Here is a 21709-nt window from a genome sequence, read left to right as displayed (position 1 = left end):
GTTGTGCGCTGTCTGCTGAGAAAGCGGCTGAGAGGTTTTCCGAATTTACCGACTCGAGAGTCGCTAAAAGTGTGGAAGAATTTCACATTTTACTTAAAGAAGTCGGTTGTTGGACTTTGGTGGTGTCAAGGCGACATGGCGCAGTACAAAGGGGCCGCCAGCGAGGCTGGAAGAGCCATGCAGCTGATGAAGAAACGAGAGAAAGAGCGAGAGCAACTTGAGCAGCTCAAGGCTAAGATTGCAGAGGTTTGCGGCTGTTGTTATGTCATGTGTAAGGTATTTATAAGCTGAACATTGCCTTAATATGCTTGTCTCCTACAGGACAACATGGTCAAGTCCAACATTGATAAGAAATTCTCAGCTCACTATGATGCAGTGGAGGCAGAGCTGAAGTCCAGCACCGTCGGTATGGAAACAACGTGTAACACAGGCTGAGCGTTAAATCCTGCTTCTCATGACCAAACACTAGCTAAATATCCCGTTGTGAGTCACATCTATGCTCTTCCATATAGATATTGAGCTTAGCTTTGACTCACATCCACGTGTTATTTGAGCTCTGACTGATGGATGCTGAGTATTTCCATCATTAGGCGGAACTTAGGGATGGTATGATACTTCTTTTCTGTCCTCACCATGCAGTGAAGACTCAGACATGTACCTGCTCTCTATCTCTTAGAGACACATGGACCTGTATGCACTAATGTACGCTAACAAAAAAGAGGGTTACACCAAACTATAGTAGGCACATTTCACTTTTGCTTTTTAATTTTATTGAAGAATATACTTGCAACTTCACAGCATACGTCCAACTATGTTTGGACTGCACAGACTATTGTTTTAAAACTATTACTTTTAAAGCATGGGTCAAGTGCGAACTACTTTGCATTATAAATTGGGCCGTTGTGATTTGCCCAGGTCTGGTGACACTGAATGACATGAAGGCCAAACAGGAGGCCTTGGTGAAGGAGCGAGAGAAGCAACTGGCCAAGAAGGAGCAGTCAAAGGAGCTTCAACTGTGAGTTCACTTTTTCATATTTTATTTACACATAGTTCAGTAGCTTGAAAAAAAAAACTCCACTACGCTTCACATCATACTTAAACCAGTATGCAGCACCAGGATCTTGTATGTTATGTCATTGTGTGCATAGATTGCCCATGCTAAACTTGAAATGTTTAAAGTGAGAGCTGTTCAGTGGTGTCGTGTTTGTCCAGGGAACATGAAAAAAAAAATCACGATTTTAAATTTTTGTTATGGTATTATTACTTGCTTAAAAAAAAGAGAGAATATACCTTCAGTTGTCATTCGTATTTTTTTAGTTATTGTTTTCATTATTATTTCATGTATTGTGTTTTGTTTAGATTTGTTATGATCAATATTTTTCTTCTTTGGAGGTGCAGGGTGGGAGGGAAAATGTGAATGTTTTTATATATTTTTTTGCAAAGTAGGTTGTTTATATAAAAAAAGAGTTTGCCATGTGGTTGATGTGCTCTAGAGTGAGAATTGTTTGAATTGATCAATGTGCAACTTCTAAATAAAAGAAAAAATATTTTTTTTTAAAAGAGTGAGAGAGAGAAAAAAAGAAAAAGCAACATAATTTCATATTTTACTTTTTGGTTTGTTTTAGATCTTGAATTCACTGCCTCTGTCATGACCTGTAATTTATCCAATTGTTGAATTAATCTTTACTTGTTATTAGTTCCCTTGCTGGTCAGTGCACGAGTGGGTCCTGTTTTGATGTGGAACATTTAAATCTGAAAAATCCAGAACATGCAGAAGCGAATTAACACCACTCGGTGGCAGTAAGACATTCACTTGCTGTTGTCACTTTGTGTTGGTTACACTGTCAATCGACCAAAACGGTCTCCATAAACCCGAACGGTATTGAGCAATTGAATAAATAAAAATAAATAAATAAATAAAACCACTGCAATTACTACAATTAAATTAAAATATAATCAAAACAAAGTATAAATATGACCACAAAGGTACAAAAATAAGAAGTGAAACTTCATATAAAATGGCCAAATTTATGTGTAGAATTGTAATACAGCTTGATCTCCAGTATTTCACAGATCAAAAAGAAAGCAAACTTGAATACAACAGTGACTTCCTGGTCACTGTGGTGTGCGAGTGGTTGTCATGACATGCAGTGGCTGAACACAAATCAAAACATTGAGTCATCTAAAAATGGAACCCTGTCAGAGTTAATGGTTCTCACCATGGAACACAAATGGCTTTTAAGCATCCGGCAACTTGTTTTTGAACTAAGGTTGAATCAAACAATGACTGGAATTCATACCTGTCATGCTTGTTTTCTTTTAACAGCACTGGTTTTCTTTCCTTGACAGATCACCTTACCATCTTGCTTTTTTTACTGTTGTTGTAAATGCTCAAGTTGTGTGGTCTCTGTATTCATTTCTGAGTAATGCTTTTTGTTTACTCATGATTAAGATACTATTTTATTTTATTCCTCTTCTGCTTTGCAGGAAACTGGAGAAGCAGAAAGAGAAGAAGAGGAAAGAAGAGCAGAAAAGAAAAATAGCTAGTTTGTCATTCAATCCTGAAGATGAGGAAGATGAAGAGGAAAATGAAGAAGAAGAAGAGCAGGATTGTAAGTTTTCCCATTTTATAAAACAGTTTTGACTTGATGTTGCATCATTTCTTTTTTTATTATTAGTATTCGCATGCAGAGCAATCTGTATTGTGTACATAGTATATATGTACATTGATATTAATGCTGTTGTGAACAATGTTAAACCTTGACAAAAGTCAGGGCCAAATGGCCTGTAGATGTGGGACTTGAGCAAGAAGGTCACGATAAGTTGAGGCCTCCAAGATGACGGGCGTCAAACAAAATATCCAAAAGATCTCATATCTGAGACCCTGTTTTTGGTCTCAGATCTGCCAGTCAAGAAGAAGAAATTGGGCAAAAATCCAGATGTGGACACCAGCTTCCTCCCGGACCGAGACAGAGAGGTGAGGTTAAACACTGAGAATGGAATCATTCCATACCCAGGTTAAGATCATATATACATCTTAGGCTGTCTGAGGCAAAATTTCTTTTTGAAACAAGCTCATACTGTGCCTCCAACTTTTCATTTTCTCAGATCGCTTGTTTTGAGAGGCTCTCAACAGTCCTCACGTTTTCATTTTGACACACATTACGTCCATGGCAGAATAAAGTACATTTACATACATTCAATTGTTCAAGTACTATAATAATCCCAGGAAATAGATTTGCGTTACGATGAGTTGACTGAGAAGGAGTGAAACAGAGTGGTGTTGCAGCACCATTTATTGAACTTTTGTCATGTGGGAAAGTGCTTTTATTTTAGTTGGAAGGCTTGTTTGGCAGTGTTTTCCACTTTTTTGTGTGTTAAGAATCTCCCCCAAACCACAGTGTGGCCTTCCAAATTCACTGCGAAAAGTAAAGTGGACACAAAACATGGATCTTTTTCTCAGTTATCTGTTTTTGTTCATCACAGATCAACAAGATTGTGACTTAGTTGGTTGTATTCTAGGTTTGATTAGAGTATCCCGAGCACTCAATCATTAGCGGCTGGTTCATTTATTTTATATCCTGCTTTCAGGAAGAAGAGAATCGTCTCAGGGAGGAACTGAGGCAGGAGTGGGAGCTGAAGCAAGAGAAGATAAAGAGTGAGTGTTACTATTGACTGTTGACAACAGCTCAGTGGGCGTGTGGCAGATTTGCCCATTTGCTACATGGGATCTGAAAGAAAAATGTGAAGATGGAGCAAAGGTCTTTCAGTCCGACATGTGCACAGCAAATGGGTGCTTAAGAATCTGAATTCTACAATGGGCAGTGCCAAGTCAATGAAAGAGAAGTGTAAATGAAAAGGAGGAAAATGAAGAGGTATTCAAGTTTTTGTCTTGCAGCAATTTTGGAGGTGTGTGTGTGTGTGTGCGCGCGCGTGCGTACGTGTGTGTGAGAACATGTGGGTACTTGTAAATAAGTGGGGGTCTGATTGTTGTAAAAGACTCCTTTCTAGTTTTCCAGGGAAAATATTTCTTCACAACTCCCACAGATCTCTCCTGCCAGACCTCAGCATTGGCTTTATATAGTTGGTTGACTAAGCTCATAATGGTCTGAGTCCTCATGTGTTTTTACCACAAAATGTGCTGTGAAATGGTCTTCTGAACAACAAACCGTAGTTAATGTAGTTTGTGCTATGTTTGTAGGTGAGGAGATTGAGATCACGTTCAGTTACTGGGATGGTTCTGGACATCGTAAGACTGTTAAGGTAAAGACTTGTTCCCAAATGTCTGGTGTTGTTCCTTCACCATCTTGGTCCGTATTGTTGTCAGATGAAGAAGGGCAATACCATCCAGAACTTTCTGCAGCGGGCCCTGGAGGTTCTCAGGAAGGACTTCAGTGAATTAAGGTGACTGCTTGTTGGTTTATTGCTTGGACAGATGTTGTTCCTCTCATCAGCACTGTTTATTTCTCAGTCAGGTCTGTCCATTGATTTGTCCAAATAATTCCAAGTCCCCATGTGGTTGAGCTGGAAACAAAGAGAACTTTAAAGTGATTCCAAATTCGTGTTTAACTTTACAACAAGTAGGTTCTGTTCAGTTTGTTTGATCAAATAAAAAGAAGAATTTACTTCATATTAAAATATTCCATGAATATTTAATGGGTTTCAGGAACTGTGCCTTGATTCCCATTTGCTTGCCAATTTGAATTTATCGATTGTGGAGTTGCTTTGAAAATGATTTAGATTACTGGTTAAATAAACACACAGTGTAAAATATACTTTTAAGTGTTCAGATGAGCGAGGGAAACCGCTTTTCATTGGTGTTTGGAAACACATGCTGGCCAAACATGGTTGTAAGATGTTAGTTATTATGCCGGATTACACTCAGATGAGAAGCAGATCTCCCACCAAAGGCATAATACCCAGGCTTAAGGTTCGCTGTCGCGAAAAAGAGCAGAAAATCGCAATCTGTCACAACACTGTGTCTGTGTCGACAAATTTAAATAACTTTCTAAGAGTGCCTCAAGTCTCTAAATCCATTGAGTGCAGTACGTCTCACATGGCGCCAGAAATGTCTCGTGAAGGATGAGTGATCCTGATCCCTTGTGTGGGAGATTCATATAAATATTTTGACGTACTGTAAGGTTATAAACGACTATTGTAGATTCTTTACCCCATTGTTTCGTAAAGCTGCGATGAACGATTGGAAATATTCTGGACATTTGGCAACGTTTCTAGTCATCACACTACTCCAGATAGACAATACACTCAGTATTTGTTTTTACTGTCTCTCTTCTTCTAGTTCGACAGAGCTGTGGAGTCAGACTTTATCTTCAGTATTGAATGAATTATTTCAGTCACGCTATGTTGAGATTACTTTGAGGAAGTGGAACATTCAGGTCAATCAAGTCGGCAAAAACCTGCTGTTAATTCTAGTACAAAGATATTGTCCTTCAGTTCTCACTCTGTTGCTCTAGTCTTCAACAATCCGCAGCCATGAGCTACAAAATATAAATCTGACTCAGTGATCTTTCTCCATGAAAAACTCATATTAAATCATTTAATATTTATCCAAATAAGGTCCATATTTAACACTTTTTAACAATTTTTATGCTTACATGTTCAACGTAGGCTTTTGTTTGTTCAGTGTTTGAAGCTGATATGAGCTTACACAGTTAAAGGTATTCTGTCCCTGCAGATCAGCAGGTGTCGAGCAGCTGATGTACATCAAAGAAGATCTGATCATTCCACATGTAAGTGCCGACACACCTTCCAAAACCTTAAGTCAACAACTGCTTTGAGTGCTTTTGATTTGTTTCCCTCGCTAGATTAGAGTTGTCTACGTTCATCGCCATCATCTGAACAGCTTGTGTTTGATGAAAATCTCTCTTGGAAATGTTCCATTGTCCTTGGCAAAGCTTTATGCTTCTTATGCGCTATCAAATAATTTAATCTTGATTGCGGACGTGGACATAAAAACCGTTCTGATGTGAGCACTCTGTCTTCATGCAGCACCACAGTTTCTATGATTTCATTGTGACCAAAGCCAGAGGCAAATCTGGTGAGTATCAGCTCTCAGATCATCGAAGGTTCACTCTTTTTTTTTTTTTTTTGTTTAAAATATATGTTAAACTCTTACTGTAAAACACGTGGGTGGATTATTGTCTCACTTGCTTGTCCCCACAGGACCTCTCTTCAGCTTTGATGTCCACGATGACATTCGTCTGGTGAATGACGCCACGGTAGAAAAAGATGAGGTACATAAATATCACCAGATGGAAAACTTTTCGCCTGGATACTCTGCATTCTCACATACAAGCACATTATATTTCAGCCTTTCAGTGGCCAGACAATTAAAAGCCCTGTTTGGGGAGTTTTCCCCGCATCATCATAGTTCAGTATTAATACCACTTAGGTCAGTTTTCCAAGAGAGAAAAAAACACCCAAGAGAAAAACTGGGAAGCTGTGAGGAGGTTAAACTTCAAGGTCATGGGAAAATAAGGAGGGCTGTCTCATTCCAAAACTGGAGTACATTTTGGAATTTGAAAAAGTGTCGATCTTTTCTGTACTCCTCAGTGTTGTGTGTGTGTGTTCGCGTAGAGTTTCTTTACAGCCAGGGTGACGGAGACTTGAATGTAGCTGGGCTTGTTTTTTTTTTTTTTTTTTCAATTGTTATTAAGGACAAACCAGTCAGTCATGAACACGGAATCAGTCTCCGTAATTGTTCATTTTACCTTTACAAATGGGATGTATGACGTCCTTCAGCACGTTCCAAGCGTGGTGGGCGAGGCTTTCGTGAGAGACGGTTGGTTCTGAGTGGCATGCTGGCGGCAGCGCAAGTACACCTCTGATGTCACGTGGATGCCGTCAGGCGCACGTTTGGACGCCACCGTGGAGCAGAATAACAGTCAAATCGGCAATAACTTGAACGTGGCACTTACTAGCATCACAGCTGAAGAGCTGTGTCAGAAAAGGAAGTGCAAGATGGAACCCTTTTAGCTTTAGATGCTGCCCCTCACTGCTGTGGCAGGATCCAAGTCTTTCACAACTTTTATGAGATGCTTCGCTGCCAAGACATTTTCTCGTTTTGACATGCAAGTACCAAGGAAAGCCAAAAATCTTTCCAAAACAAAGTTTCCTTCAGTCATGTGTGGAGACTTTTACAATTGAATACATATGAAGTAGTGTTATTTTGGGCCTATAATGTACTTCAACATGGAGTAGTCACCCCAGTGGTTGGAAGCTCAGGAGGGATGTCACGCAGTATAATGTTGAAAAAGTCATGCAGATGCTTTTCCCCCCCAGTCTCATGCAGGGAAAGTGGTGCTGAGGAGCTGGTACGAGAAGAACAAACACATCTTTCCTGCCAGTCGCTGGGAGCCTTACGACCCAGAGAAGAAGTGGGACAAATACACTGTGAGTAGCGTGTGTGTGTGTGTGGTCAAGAGTCAGCTGAGTGTTGTGTCCTGTTGCAGTAGCAGTCAGAGCTATTCTCGCAGCTGCTTCGCCTCCTGATCTCTGGAATTTTAGCCCCTTGAGGTGGCCGGGGCTGTAAATTCTGCCGGCCTTTCACTACATGACTGCTGCAATTGTGAACAAATTTTTCAAACTCTACGAGAATTCTTCTCAACACACACACACACACACACACACACACACACACACACACACACACACACACACACACACACACACACACAGAGTTTCAAGGTTCACTGGCTGAGGAGACACTGCAGCCAAACCAGGTTCAGGGAGAGGACAGCCTCTGCCCTATTGTCGGAGCACGTCTTTTCTTAGGTCACGAGTTGCCAGTTGATACACCTGCTGGGAAATGATAACTCATAAGGGAAAAATTCAGCAAGAATATGGGTGACCTCCAAGTTTGACAGGCCAAATGGACACATGAACTGTCACACACGTTCTGCTGCTGTAACCCATCGCACGGTCGGTGTGAAACATCCATATTTTTCACTGATTTATTTAGCGTTAAAAGAAATGTACGAGTGTCGCCCAGGGATATCAATGCCCCAGAAATCAGCTGGACTGGGCTCAGATAAACATGCTTCACTGACTCATTTTCCTTTGCTTCATCTTTTCCAGATTCGATGAAAGAACCCGGGTCCAGACCTTCAGCGCTCTGTATAAATGGTTTTATTTTGCATCCTGTTTGCCTGGTTTCAGCTATCGCACACAGATGGCTGAGTCCTTTGAGAAAATCCAGACTTATTAGCAGCTCAGATGTGGCTGTGCAGGGCAGATGTTCAGATGAGGACAGACAAGACGGTAGACACTGGAGTGTTGGGATCAAAATATAAGACTTTCATTGCCTACAGAGGCACGAGAGCAGAAAAAAAAGCTTGAACTGATGAGTCATTCACACAGTCACATCAAATTAGCTACTGTTTTTTTGTTTTTTTTACTCCTGTTGAAAGTGAGGCTGAACAGTATGTTGTTCCATAGTCATTGACCAGTTCACGGTGCTATTTGTATGGTGAATATTGAGGCTTTAAAGATGTCATTTAGAATGAGTTCATTGCGAACCTGGATAAAGTAATACGCTTGAACAACGTTTCAAATGGACTGGTAGAAATCTAAAGGTGATAGATTTAATCATGGAAGTGGTTAAACAATAGTGTCAAACCTTGCATCACTGGTTATAACCTGGATACTGTCGACGTCTGATTTCAACTGAGCGTAAAGCAATGATTCCCTTGTTTAGTTCATGAAAACATGCAGACTTCTGGCTGTTTTTTTTATCACAATTTTTTTTTAAAATGGCCACCTTCTCCGTCATGACTTCTGAACATCTGCACGTGTGCTCTCCTCTCATCCGCATTTCTGTTCTCTAAGAGCAAGCAGTGGCCAGTCACTTTCACATTGGAATCCAACCCTTCATTGACTGTTTCCTGCAAAGAAAAACTGCACCCTCAGATGTAAATAGCTCATAAACTCAAACTCTGAATATGTCGTGTGAAAATAAAGGACTTATTCTGGACACACATGGAAATGTTTTTTTTTTTTTTTTGTTCTCAACAACCCGATCACTCGCTAAGAAACCAGGTGGGTATGATTCAAGTTTGTGATCATGCTTATCATGTCATTGCTGATCCGTCTTGATGTTGTTCGAGACAGGACTTGGTGTGCTTGTACTAGTTGTCTTGTCTCCTCTGTCTGCTTCAGCTGTGGCTGTGTGTGTCCCGACTCTTAAGAGCAACTGCAAACCCTGCTCAGGAAACCTATTCTAAAGGCTTTGAGGTTTTTCCACAGGTACATTTCCACTATTTTTTCATTTCTAAATGAGTTCCATATGTCTGGAATTTTCCAGGGACCAATTCTGTTCTGTTTATTATGACATTAATAGCCTTATGATACTCAATTATTTGTATGATCTCATAACCTGTAGAAACATTTTTGCAGTATTCTTTGCTCAGGATCTTTTTGTTCCCCCTGGAGAGCAAGACATCAGAGCTCTGGACGTCACTGAAACTCTCCCACATGCAGGTGTTCTGTTAACCACACGTAGCTCCAGATTATTCCTTGGTTAAAGGTGCAAATGCGGAATGTTTTCAGTATTTTCGAGACTGTTGTAGGAATAGGAGCATACCACACTGATACACTTGACTTGGCAGTGACCTCACAGAGCAGTCAGGAGAAATGCTCCCAACACTCGAGAGCGGTTGCTTGTAGTAAACACACAAGTCTTGTTGCGTCAGTAGTGGAATGGTGAAGGCACGTCAGGCTGCTGAGCACACCTCCACACATGGCCCAGGGACACCACTCCCATCTCTCCTCTCCCTCTGTCTCCGTCAACAGAACCATCACTCGACCCGGCTCGGTGGAAGATCAGTTGCTCAGACCATGTCCCGTCAGCTGTAGCAGCATGTGGAGGACTGCGCTTGTCATACTCCACCTCCTTGTGCTCGGTCCTCTGCTCGGTCTGAGCTCTGAAGCCATGACGCCTCAAAATTGCAGCCTCAAGTGCATCCTGCAGGTAGGACATTTTTTCTTGACGTTCTGAGCAGGCGAGCTGTGTAGAACACGTGTACCTGCATCGAGTGAAATGATCTTCTCACACGCTGAAGTTTGTTTATCATCTCTTAAATGTTTCGTTTTAAACCTATGCTTCCCCCCTCTGGTTTCTTGGTATTTATTTCCCCGTAAGTTTATCGATGCAGAAGAAAACTGACTGTAGAGGTGGTTTTAAATGAGCCAGCTCTGATCTCATCTCCATGCTACCTTCATTTTGCCTTGATTTTATATCCTTGTGTCTTGATTTTTTTATTTACGTTGATTTTAAAAACTAATGTGAATTGCTAGATAAACGAAGTAAATATAGTTTTAAGACAGTAAAAATAAAGTCTGGTGGAAGAACAAGATACAGAAATTCTACTGCGATTGAAAGGAGGTTCAGTAAATAGTAATATTTAGTTTGCCTTTTAATGAAAATTGACACTGATGTTCCACCAGTTATATCAGAGTCATAAATATAAATCCATTTCAGACAAAATATTCAGCTCCATAATGTCCAGAAAAAAAAATCATAATAACAAATCCGTTGTGTGGTGGGAGCTTCAACCTCAAAAATAATTATGAAGTCTTTTCCCAAATCCTGTAGGAAAGAAGTGAAGGAACAAGTTATTATTTTGCTACAAAATTGTGTCCACAAGTCGGACTGAAGATATTCAGGGCCACAGCACCAGAAAGAAGCTTTCAGCCCCCTGGAACTTAAATATGACCGTCGTTCAGGACGCTTCACAACCCACTAGCCAAAGCTCATTCAGGGAGAACAGACACTCTGCCAAAATTGGAGCGGTTCATCAGTCAAATCTCCAAGGCTGAAATGAGCCAAACTTCCCTCCATCTGTACTGTTGAATCAGTCAATCACAGCCAGCTAAGTGCTTCTCATTCGCCTGGCCTCCACCCAAAAGTGCTCCACATCTCATTCCAGGTATCATCTTCTGTACAAGGGAGGGAGGCCAACTCATCTCACAATGTCCAAGAACATCAATATGGGGCCCTACATCTGCCTCCCCTTGCATTTACAGCAGTGTTGACGCCCATGTGCCTTTGTTTCCACCAGTTGTGTTTTGACTGGCTCCATCTATTCTCCTGTCAATATTTACAATCTTTAAGGGACCAGAATCCACACCAGAGTGAGGGAGCAGCTGAAGCTCACTCCTGTCTGGAGGACCTTTGTCGTCATAATTCAGCGGAATATAAACTCAATTTCATCACCAATTCCTGCACAGTATAAGCCTCCCTCTTGGAACAGACTCATCTAGATTTGAATTGTGCCGGTGTGAAAACCATTTGTGCTGCCCTCATTAACATGCCATCGCCGTTTCTCATCAGCTTGCGTGCAAGACTGTATTTATGGCAGGAGATTTCTGACCGTCACTATCTGACATGACAGCTCGCTGTCTCACACCTGAAGCACACGCCGTCTCTCTTATTTTCTCCACCTGCTTGTCAGGCTCTGAACCTGCAAGGCAGGTTACCAATGTATGTTTTGACTCACTAACACACAACATGTAACCAGGAAACAGACGGACTCCTCTGAGATTAGATTTTACTTGTAGACCAGAACTAGAGAAGGTGTTCAGAAGCGGCGGGTCTGTTTTGGGTCATTGATATTTTCTGCCCGTCATTTCTCTCAGCAGCTGGTTCCTCTTTCTTGCTGCGAACAGCAACTGCTGTTTATGTGTCGCGTGCTGAACCTGAAACAACAGGTGAAAACATTGATCACTGCAAACTTTGGAATGTTTTTTCTATTTGTTGTAGACAAAGCTAACCCCAATAGCTCCCTCCCCCTACTTTCATAAAGCATTTGTAAAGGATTATAATAATGTTAATACTTATTATGTAATAATATTTTTTTTTGTTTTTATTATTATTTTTTAGTCCATTACAAAGTGTGTTTCTCATGAAGGTCTTTGGAACAGCCAAGAAGAAAAGTAAAAGTCCTCCGCAGACAAAATGTGGCGACGTCCCTATGTAGAGTCGCAGCAAAAATAAATACATCATTTCAAAAATAATAATTTTAAAAGGAAAAGTTGCACAAAATCTCTGCAAGTGTTGCGGAAAAGACCGTCGTACAGAGTCTGGGAGAATTCAATGAAAGAGACTGACACCAACTCACACCACTCCCAGCACTAAAGTCGAGCCAGTTCTCTTGAAGGAAGACCAGTGATCTGGTCGATCTTTGCCAACGACTCATCTGGCAGAAGTGAAATGCTTGTTACGAGCTGTGTGAGGTTGCAACCAGAAAAGGAAACATTTGAACTGCCGGATTCTGCCACTGCTGGCAAGACGTGTCATCAGACGGTTATTTTATCATGTTTCAGCAGCGGTTCAACACTATTTATGAGTCCACAAACAGTCAAATGTTTGAACAAACTCTCACCTTTCGGGTCTTTCGTGTAGACGCAAACAAAGTTGAGGTTCCTCCCCTGCAGCAGACTGAACTCATGTGTGTGAGAGAGGAGGCCACGAGCTGAATATTGGACTTGTCTCCACAAGCCTCTGCTATATGTTCCACAACACCTGCAGCAGAGTCCATTAGAGATGAGTTAAGTGGGTGTTGGATTGCTGGATCACACAGTCCGTGCACTGTCATGGCAGATGAGACAACATGTTTGGCTTCACACGCAGTATGTCCTGCACACACTCAGTTCAAGCTTCGGTCACGACCGTCTCTTCTGTCCGTCTTGCAGGGTGGACCTGGATGTGAGTACTGCAGAATAACCCCAGAGGATTCCAGAGCTCTTGGCTTCAGGTCCAGCGGGCTCTTTGGAAGTAAGTCTCTCCTCTTCACCCCCAACCAGCCCAGCTTTTAAAACATAACTGGAACTTGAAATTTAACCGTCAAAAAAGTGCACAATGGAAAACAAATCAGACAAGAAACTGAACTGTGTTGTTGAGTGTTTAAGTGACGTCCAGCGTAAATATTTGAGGAGCACACGGATGTGAATCCTATGTGAGACTATGTCAACAGACTTGGATGAGTTTTCACCAAGTGCTTTCTGAGAAACAATGCTCAGTTGGTCTGGAGGGACCTGTTTTGGACTTCCCTCCGTATCTTTCTTTGGCGACACGGTGGGAACACCTTGCCCTCTCCTCAGGTTGTGTTCCGTGGCCGTGCTTCCAGCTGCTGGGTGAGCAGGATCCACACATCTGTCAACACTACGTACACGCACCCAACAACGTGACGCTGGAGTTTGTCCACGATCCAGACCCTTCTTCTGACACGCTGGTTGTCTCCTGGAGGCCCAGTTACTACGGTTCGTGTCTTTTTTTGATGATGAATGTTTCTCATTTACATTGAATAGTCGGAGCTTGATGAAAGCTTTGTGTAGGTGTGACGGAACGGATGCCTGAGCGTATAGAGCTGCTGCCTTTTCCTGTAACATTGCTTTTCTGTGATGCAGGGATCGCGTTCCTGAGAGGATTCCAGGTTTCCCTCCAGGCGTTGGGCGGACCCGGCGTGGCCTGCCAGCTCTTTCTCTTCCATCGTAATCTCTCGCTCTCTGCCTCAGATGCCCAGAAGGTAGAGCACCTCACTCTTATCGGGAGTATTTCCCTTCACTCGGAGCCTTTTGGATTTCTCCTTTGTCACGCTGTCAAGAGGGTCTGAGATGAAAGCGCTGAAACGTTGTGCAGATGATCCCTCAGTAGATGGCTCTGCTTTTAGTGTCATGTAAATCGCACCATGGTTTTGCCTGCAAGACGTAAACTAGACCTGTTTATTTTGAATAAGTTGGAGGCTTAGAAAAGTAGATGGTCTCCACTGCTGTCTTTAGCTCCTGAAACGCAAGGCAAATCCACAACGTGTGTGTGTGTGTGTGTGTGTGTGTGTGTGTGTGTGTGTGTGTGTGTGTGTGTGTGTGTGTGTGTGTGTGTGTGTGTGTGTGTGTGTGTGTGTGTGTGTGTGTGTGTGTGTGTGTGTGTGTGTGTGTGTGTGTGTGTGTGTGTGTGTGTGTGTGTGTGTGTGTGTGTGTGTGTGTGTGTGTGTTCGTTCTCAGGTGTACAAGTCGGATCCATTCCCCAGCCTGCCTCTGGGAGCCCAGTATGCTGTCACTGTCATGGCTCTGCCTGTGCCCGAGAGATGGGAGAAGTTCTATCAGAGCAAGATCTTCTCCACACGTTGTGAGAGCCTGCCACAAAACACACACACACAAACAGATCAGCACAATCTCAAGTGACACTTGTGGTGGGGTCTGGACCTCTTTAGAGCATGGCTCTAATTCTGGACGTCGTGGCCAATATTTCACCAAACATGAGCGAGAGAAAACCACGGCGTTGACAGTGAACTTGTTTGTCTTTTGGCAGCGTGTGCTGAGAAGAACGGCCTCGACCGGTGCAAGGAAGGTGGGTTGTGTTCCACACTGTGAGAAATGATTCTGTCACTGACTGAGTCACTGACTGCGGCTGCTTTCCTCCGCTTGTCTTGCAGACTGGTACCCAACGTTTGTTCAGGTTCAACAGAGAGAGCATGAGGTCACTGTGACCTTTAACCTCGCACCTTCGCGCATGGGAATCAGTAGCTACTTCTCCTGGTGCTATGCAAACGGCAAGAAGAAGTATATGACCCTGGTGCCTGTAAGGCGCGTCCGCTCTGACTTTCACTGGTGGAGAAACTCTGCTCAGAGATTTGTCTTTTTTCTTCTTCGGAAGGATCTGTCCAGGAATGCAACTCACCACAGCTTTCAAGTGAAGGACTTGCAGGAAGGCGCCAATTACACCTGTGAGGTAAAAACTGATTTGGTGGGTGCTGCCCCCTGCTGTCCACTAAGATCCTGTCAGAGTGCTCCCTTGGTCACAGCGCTTGAATATAGTCATCTTCTGAGTTACACAACAAAATGCTTGTCCTGTTTTCTGTGGGAAACATGTCCTATGATGTTCATCTGTGCACTGGCAGCATATTAGCAGATGTTCCTCATGACACACGGATACCCAAAGTTCACTGTAAACAACTGCATACTTCAGTTGTTCCTGGTGGTGAAATGATGCCATGTTTCAGATCGCGGCAAATGAAGTGGACGCCGTGAGGAAAGTGTTCAGCTTCCAGACCGGAAGCACCAACCGAGGTCGGATTCATTGCTTCACATTTGTGGTGAACAGCTTTGTGTCAATTCTTGCTTCTTTCTCTCCCTCCAGATCATCCAGCGACTCGCTCTGTCCCCGGCTCCTTGGCCGTGGCTCTCCCGCTGGCTGTTCTGTTGGCGGCCATCGTTGTAGTTCTGGCTGTGGTGGTTGCCAGAAGACGCAGAAGCACATGGAAGAACGTTGTGGCGACCAAGCCAGGTCAGAAACCAGCGCGTCACTGGCTCGTACCGCAGCAGCTGAATGACCGGTTTTGTGTTCAGACATCATCCGGCAGCACCGGGAGCATCAGGCCCAGGAGGAGGTGGTGTCGCTGGCGAGCAGCAGATCCTCTCCTCCTCGACTGCTCATCTGCTACAGCAGCTGTGAAGGAGCGGCACACGTCAAGGCCGTCATGCAGCTGGGAGCTTTCATCCAGCAGCACATGGCCACTCAGGTGCTTCTTCCATTCCTTTCTCTCTGTCCCTTCTTTTTCTACGGGAGAAGATTAGGGCCAGTGAAGAAAAAATATTAATAATTTGCAGAATTCTGTCTTTAAACTAAGTCAGAATTCTGGCTTTAAACTCCGAAATCTGACTTTAAAGTGAGAATTTTGACTTTCAAGTGAGAATTCTGAGAAAAAAAGTCAGAATTCTCTCACTTTAAAGTTATTTTTTTTTCTTCACTGGTCTTAATCCTCTCCATTTTCTTCATTTCTTAATTTCTTCATTGCCTACTTACTTCTAGCTTTTCTCCTTCATTTTTCTTGTATACTTTTGTACGCAGAAGTATCATTTTGCGTCTTCCCATCCACTATGAAATAAAGTTCAGAGAAATTGTGTTATTGCTGACTAGCAAAGGTCCAGCGAAAACACTGGAAATGAACCCAAATATTGCCTCTTGTTGGCAGCATACAGAAGCATCCATTTCCTGTTGAGGAAGTTGTGTTTTCTGGAATCTTTGCTGGTCAACAATAAGCACAAATTTTTTTTTTTTTGCTCCAGTGGGGGTTGTTGAGCTGATCTCTCTGCAGGTGTGTCTGGATCTGTGGGACACTCTGAGCGTAGCTGTGGAGGGCAGCCTGGCCTGGCACTGCCGCCAAATCCGAGACAGCAGCTTCATCATGGTCATTTGTTCTCCCGGCGTGAGTGGCAGGGGCGCGGCAGAGGACGAACGGACAGAGCAGGAGTCCCACCTGGTCATCCAGCTCCTTAGAGAGGAGGTGGCTCGGGCCAAAGCTGGAGGCCACGACCTATCCAAGTACATGACGGCAACTTTTGAGTACTGCGACGAGCGGGACGTTCCCATGGAGCTGAGGCTGGTGCCTCACTACTCGCTGGCCGCTGACTTGCCGCTGCTCTTCTCCCACCTCCATGGTGTGGCCCTGCACCGGCCGGGGGGCTACGTGAAGATCAGCCACATCTCGGAAGAAGGTTTCACCGAGCTGCCCGCTGGAATGGCCTTGCAGAGAGCCATCGATGAGGCGGCCGCGACGCAAGAACGCCATCGACCAATGTGAAGGCCATATGCTCGACAGAAGAATGAAGGTCACGACCTTCCCAGGTGCCAGGCCTTGGGTACAGAAGGAGGCCGATCAAAAACCTGGTACTGAAGTTTGACAGGGTGTAGCTTCCCCTCCTGTCTTTTCATAGACGTCACTTTTAAAGCCATGTCGGCGCCTTCTTCGCGAAAAAGGTGTGTTGAAGTGACCGTACCTCTGCCTTAATGGCTTCAGACGCGCACAACTACAAGTTTATGACTCAGTATTTCAAACCTTGCGACTTTCATAAGACACTTTTATTCATATCTGCACTTATCCATTTATTTTTTTCAGTTTTTTTATGCAACAGTTTAAAGGAGAAACGCCATTAAAATGGCAGAAAGAAATGCAGATCATTCGGATCGAGGGTGCTCTCTAGCAGGCTGCTGACCTCATCTGTGTATTCGATCCGTTCAGACGGTGCGTTGCAGAATATCCGCTGGTGAGCGCGTGGTCATTGGTCAGTCTGATCAATGCCACTGGATTGTTTTAAACATCACACCAAATGGAAGGCGGCTCATCTCAGGCGTCTGACCTCAGGAGCCCAGTGTAGCAGGGCTGTCAGTCTGGTGCTGCTTGTTCCTGCTGGCACCTGATTGGTTCAACCGTGGAGCAGAGAAGTCTCTCTCTCATTGAAGCAACGCTACACTGTTGTAGGTTTGTGAGCTGTTGATGGTGTTGGAGACAGTGGAGCCTCTTCCTGCAGCAGCAACAGCAGTGAGCTTCTTACTGTGACCTTGAAACTATAGTTGAACGTGAAGGACCATTTAGTTCAGCATCGTATCTCTGGAAACATTATTGGGACATGTGAAGTACATATTGAAGATCGCATGCCTTCATAAGCTTTACATTGTCGTTTCATGTGTATGGATTCAACACGAGGTCCAGTCATTTTTTTATCAATCAACCCATGTTTTTCCATTGACATTTTAAGTAAAATGTAATAAAGGAAACCGACTTCATTCTGGTTTTCATGACTATTTATGACATGACTTTTGACTTGTGAAGTGTACTGGATGAAGAACTGTCACGTCTGTGGTTTGGTGTTGACGCCTAACCATCTACTCTTCATGCGTTACTTGTACTTTGTCTAGTTACTCAAGCATGTTTTTTGAGGAGTTATAGGTTGCCAGGTAGATGGAGTCCAGACAAGAGTGTGCAATTTTTAAAAAAAAATGACAGTATCTATTTTAGTGTCGTGAATGACACGTGACGTGTGTGTTGCTCAAATATCTTTGAGACAAGATTATATTTCTGTAAGAAAAACGTCGTCACTCAACATACGTCAAAGGCAGGATCCTGCAGTACTTCTACATGTCTGGCAACCCGGAAGAAGGCGGCGTCATCGCTGGCAGGAGACGCAGCGGCGAGGCTCTCGGTGACGGCGGCGTGGAAACATGGTGCTCGACTTGGACCTTTTCCGCACCGACAAAGGCGGCGACCCGGAGCTCGTCCGGGAGACGCAGAGGAAGCGGTTTAAAGATGTCACGCTGGTGGATAAACTGGTCGCCGCCGACAAAGAGTGGAGGAAATGTAGGTTTGTCGCGTGGGCGCTAACGTTAGCTGGATGCTAACTGCAGCCGTCATCTCCACTGTAGCTCAACAGCCTCTGACGGTTTGAATCAGAAAATACAGGACGTGAAATAAACATTAAATCGTGGTTTTAACACGTACACACGTTCAGGTCGCTGACGTCTCTGTGCTCGAATTTGGAATTGCTTGTTGAGTTGTATAAATAGCGATGTTTATATTATGTATATATTATATTATTATATATTTATATGTATTCGCAATAGAACTCATTTAAAAAACTATATTTATAAAATTATTAATGTACTTATTTTGCATGTTGTTCCAAGCCCAGATAATGTGCAGGGTTGTGTTCTTTCTGGTAACAACTCTGATGTGGGTCGGTTAGCTTAGCCTAGCTTAGCTTAGCTCTGCCGGTCAGTCTGATGCAATCGCGGCTGCGCGGTTGTCAAGTCAACCTCGCCCTGCTGTGTCACTTCGTGCGGTCACTGCTCTTCATGACATCAGTAACGTGTGAATTAAATAAGCTTCTGATTCTGTTTCAAATGTCGTCTCGATGACCTCTCAATCCAGCAGTTCATCTCTGAAAGTAAATGACGTGTGTGTGTGCGCGTGTGTGTGTGAACACCTGCTGCAGGTCGCTTCACTGCAGACAACCTCAACAAGGCGAAGAACATGTGCAGCAAGAGCATCGGGGAAAAGATGAAGGTGCGGTGTTCTGCACCTGCAGCGCGGAGCTTCCTTGTATGTTTTTAACGTGACTCGTGTTGGTGATGCAGAAGAAGGAGCCGGTTGGCGACGATGACTCTGTCCCTGAAGAAGCCCAGAACTTGGAATCCCTGACAGCAGAGATTCTTTCAGTAAGTAGTTGTACTGCTGCCTGCGGCTTTGTCCATGGAACGTGAGGATTGATGGCTTTCTACTGGTCAGGCTCTCACCGTCAGCCAGATCAAGACGGTGCGTCTGTTGGTGGACGAGGCAGCGGAGAAAACAGACCGCGAGAGGTCCCGGTTGGAGGCGGAGCGCTTCGAGTACTTGCGGGAGATTGGCAACCTCTTGCACCCGTCGGTTCCCATCAGTAATGATGAGGTGACCTCTCTGGCTTTTGAAGGTGTCCCGCCGCTCTGTCATGCTCCAACTCTCATGTTGGGGATTCACCGTTGTTAGGACGCGGACAACAAGGTGGAGCGGACCTGGGGTGACTGCGCCGTGCAGAAGAAGTACTCCCACGTGGACCTGGTGGTCATGATCGACGGCTTCGACGGGGAGAAGGGCGCGGTGGTGGCGGGCAGCAGGGGCTACTTTTTAAAGGTGCGTCGGCGAACATCCAGTGAGAAGCCTGTGATGACAGTGGTGTTGCGTTCAGGGCCCGCTGGTGTTCCTGGAGCAAGCGCTGATCAACTACGCCTTAAGGATCCTGCACACCAAGAAGTACACCATGCTGTACACGCCCTTCTTCATGAGGAAGGAGGTCATGCAGGAAGTGGCCCAGCTGAGCCAGTTCGACGAGGAGCTGTACAAGGTAACGCATGGCATTTATCACCGGCTCGTGAGGACTCCACAGCTCTTTTTATGCCGGTGGGGTCAGAGGTCAGGAGGGTCTTGATCAGAGCAATATACGTTTATATATCTCTGATCGTGGCTCCTGTTGGGGAAAAAAAGAGACAGTTCTTAAGCCAATTGTTGTCACTTCAAACGTTAATAACAAATAAATAAATCGGTGATCAGTCAAAATGAAACTCTGACGCTCTGTGGTTAGAAAGAATGTTGATTTAATAATAAAAAAAAAAACATTGTTCCCTTCTAAATACTATGGAAGAGGATTAGGGCCAGTGAAGAAAAAAAGCTGTTAAGTCAGAATTCAGACTTTTTTCTCAGTTCTCTTTACTTTAAAGTTAGAATTCTGACTTTTTTTTTCTCAGAATTCTGTTCTCACTCTCAGTCAGTCAGAATTCTGAGAAAAAAGTCAGAATTCTGAGAGAAAAAAGTCAGAATTCGAACTTTAAAGTCATTTAAAGTCAGAGAACCTCTAGTGAGATCCGGAAGCCTCATTCACTGGTCACCAGCAGCTTGTGGTGAAAACTCAGTCAAAACAATGGAAACAGTCAAGTGCCGCATGTCGAGTCAGAGCTGGTGTCATGGCGTCTTGCGTCTTGTTGGACTCCACCCTCCGCTGTTGACTCTCAGGTCATTGGCAAAGGCAGCGAGAAGTCGGACGACAACTCGGTGGACGAGAAGTATCTGATCGCCACGTCGGAGCAGCCGATCGCAGCCTTCCTGAGGGACGAGTGGCTGAGGCCCGAAGACCTGCCCATCCGCTACGCCGGCTTCTCCACCTGCTTCAGACAGGAAGTGGGCTCCCACGGCCGGGACACCCGCGGCATCTTCAGGGTGCACCAGTTTGAGAAGGTGAGCGGAGGAAGCTGGTCCCAAGCCTCCTGTGACGTCAACATCAAGCGCCGCTCTGCTTCCAGATCGAGCAGTTTGTCTACGCCTCACCTCACGACGGCAAGTCCTGGGAGATGTTTGAGGAGATGATCGGCACGGCAGAGGAGTTCTACCAGTCTCTGGGGATCCCATACCGCATCGTGAACATCGTCTCTGGTGGGTCTCCGGCTCTGAACTTGTCCGTTCCATGTCAAGCGTCTTCTCACGCTACTGCTGCTGCAGGCGCCCTCAATCACGCCGCTAGCAAGAAGCTGGACCTGGAGGCCTGGTTCCCCGGCTCAGGTGCCTTCAGGGAGCTGGTCTCCTGCTCCAACTGCACAGACTACCAGGCCAGACGTCTGCGCATCCGCTTCGGTCAGACCAAGAAGATGATGGACAAGGTGAGAGAATGAGGAGCCGGAGGAGCCAGTGAAAGCAGCGACTGTGTTTCTCCCAGGCGGAGTTTGTGCACATGCTGAACGCCACCATGTGCGCCACCACGCGGGTCATGTGCGCTATCCTGGAGAACTACCAGACTGAGGACGGCATCGTCGTTCCAGAGAAGCTCCGGGAGTTCATGCCGCCGGGTGAGCTCGCCTCCGGGTTTGAGCTTGACTTGTCAGTTGTCAGCATCTTCTCACTCTCTCCTGTGACCCTGCAGATCTGAGCGAAATGATCAAATTCGTGCGGGCGGCTCCCATCGACCTGGAGACGCACAAGAAAGCAAAGAAGCAGCAGGAGGGGGGGAAGAAGAAGAAGGGGGGGAATCTATGTGGAGACATGGAGAACATGTCCGTCAACAACTCCTAGGTCAAAGCGTCACCATAGCAATGCGTCACCAACCACCGAGTCAGCCAAGCGCCCACATGTCACGTGACCTGTCATTCTTCCACTGCACGGATAGAAGGAGCGTCTCACAAACTGGAGTGAAGCCTCTGATCATGTTGCTGTCCAGACGCTCGCGTCATCGTATTAAATGTGCCAGTTAAGGAAGCTCGTGGTTCTTGTCTTCAGTTGTAGAGAGATTTGACCTGGGTTGCGATCGGCACAAGTCGATATGTCGGAGGTCGTTCATCCAAGTGGCTGGAAATGTGTTTCCTGAGCCAGGAAAGGTTCTTTCAGAATCGTCGCTC

The 21709-nt window shown here is 44.7% G+C and overlaps 3 protein-coding genes across 8 annotated transcripts; all 3 read left to right on the top strand.

The window, feature by feature from the left end:
- The first annotated feature begins 2 nt into the window (after nt 1–2).
- On the top strand, nt 3–8992 carry fam50a (family with sequence similarity 50 member A). The gene is made up of 13 exons (XM_053848673.1): nt 3–246; nt 322–406; nt 916–1015; nt 2488–2612; nt 2901–2977; nt 3592–3658; nt 4202–4263; nt 4328–4404; nt 5696–5750; nt 6010–6058; nt 6184–6254; nt 7303–7413; nt 8098–8992. Exons 1-13 carry the CDS (start codon nt 136–138, stop codon nt 8104–8106), a joined length of 999 nt encoding a protein of 332 aa, XP_053704648.1. The 5' UTR covers nt 3–135; the 3' UTR covers nt 8107–8992.
- Nucleotides 8918–17599, top strand: si:ch211-207e14.4 (interleukin-17 receptor D). Of its 6 annotated transcripts, XM_053848668.1 has the most exons (15): nt 8918–9057; nt 9178–9264; nt 9811–9988; nt 11659–11727; nt 12712–12793; nt 13120–13278; nt 13426–13544; nt 14020–14143; nt 14327–14365; nt 14451–14596; nt 14672–14746; nt 15018–15084; nt 15155–15301; nt 15364–15536; nt 16113–17599. In XM_053848668.1, the coding sequence occupies exons 3-15, from the start codon at nt 9878–9880 to the stop codon at nt 16596–16598; spliced, it is 1797 nt and encodes a 598-aa protein (XP_053704643.1). In that variant the 5' UTR covers nt 8918–9057; nt 9178–9264; nt 9811–9877; the 3' UTR covers nt 16599–17599. The 6 variants fall into 6 exon arrangements, with proteins under 6 accessions (XP_053704643.1, XP_053704638.1, XP_053704641.1 ...); XM_053848663.1 differs by having other exon boundaries at nt 9178–9988; XM_053848666.1 differs by lacking the exon at nt 8918–9057 and having other exon boundaries at nt 9104–9264.
- Nucleotides 17600–17954: 355 nt separating this feature from the next.
- sars1 (seryl-tRNA synthetase 1) lies at nt 17955–21569 on the top strand. Its single transcript, XM_053848670.1, has 11 exons — nt 17955–18152; nt 18787–18857; nt 18929–19009; nt 19080–19238; nt 19317–19460; nt 19516–19671; nt 20337–20558; nt 20624–20753; nt 20820–20977; nt 21034–21163; nt 21238–21569. Exons 1-11 carry the CDS (start codon nt 18017–18019, stop codon nt 21384–21386), a joined length of 1536 nt encoding a protein of 511 aa, XP_053704645.1. The 5' UTR covers nt 17955–18016; the 3' UTR covers nt 21387–21569.
- The last annotated feature ends 140 nt before the right edge of the window (nt 21570–21709 follow it).

This window comes from Synchiropus splendidus, chromosome 18, assembly GCF_027744825.2.
Source record: "Synchiropus splendidus isolate RoL2022-P1 chromosome 18, RoL_Sspl_1.0, whole genome shotgun sequence".
In the NCBI taxonomy this organism is placed as follows: Eukaryota; Metazoa; Chordata; class Actinopteri; order Syngnathiformes; family Callionymidae; genus Synchiropus; species Synchiropus splendidus.
Note: the sequence above shows the minus strand (reverse complement) of the source record. Positions and strands in the feature narration are given on the sequence as shown.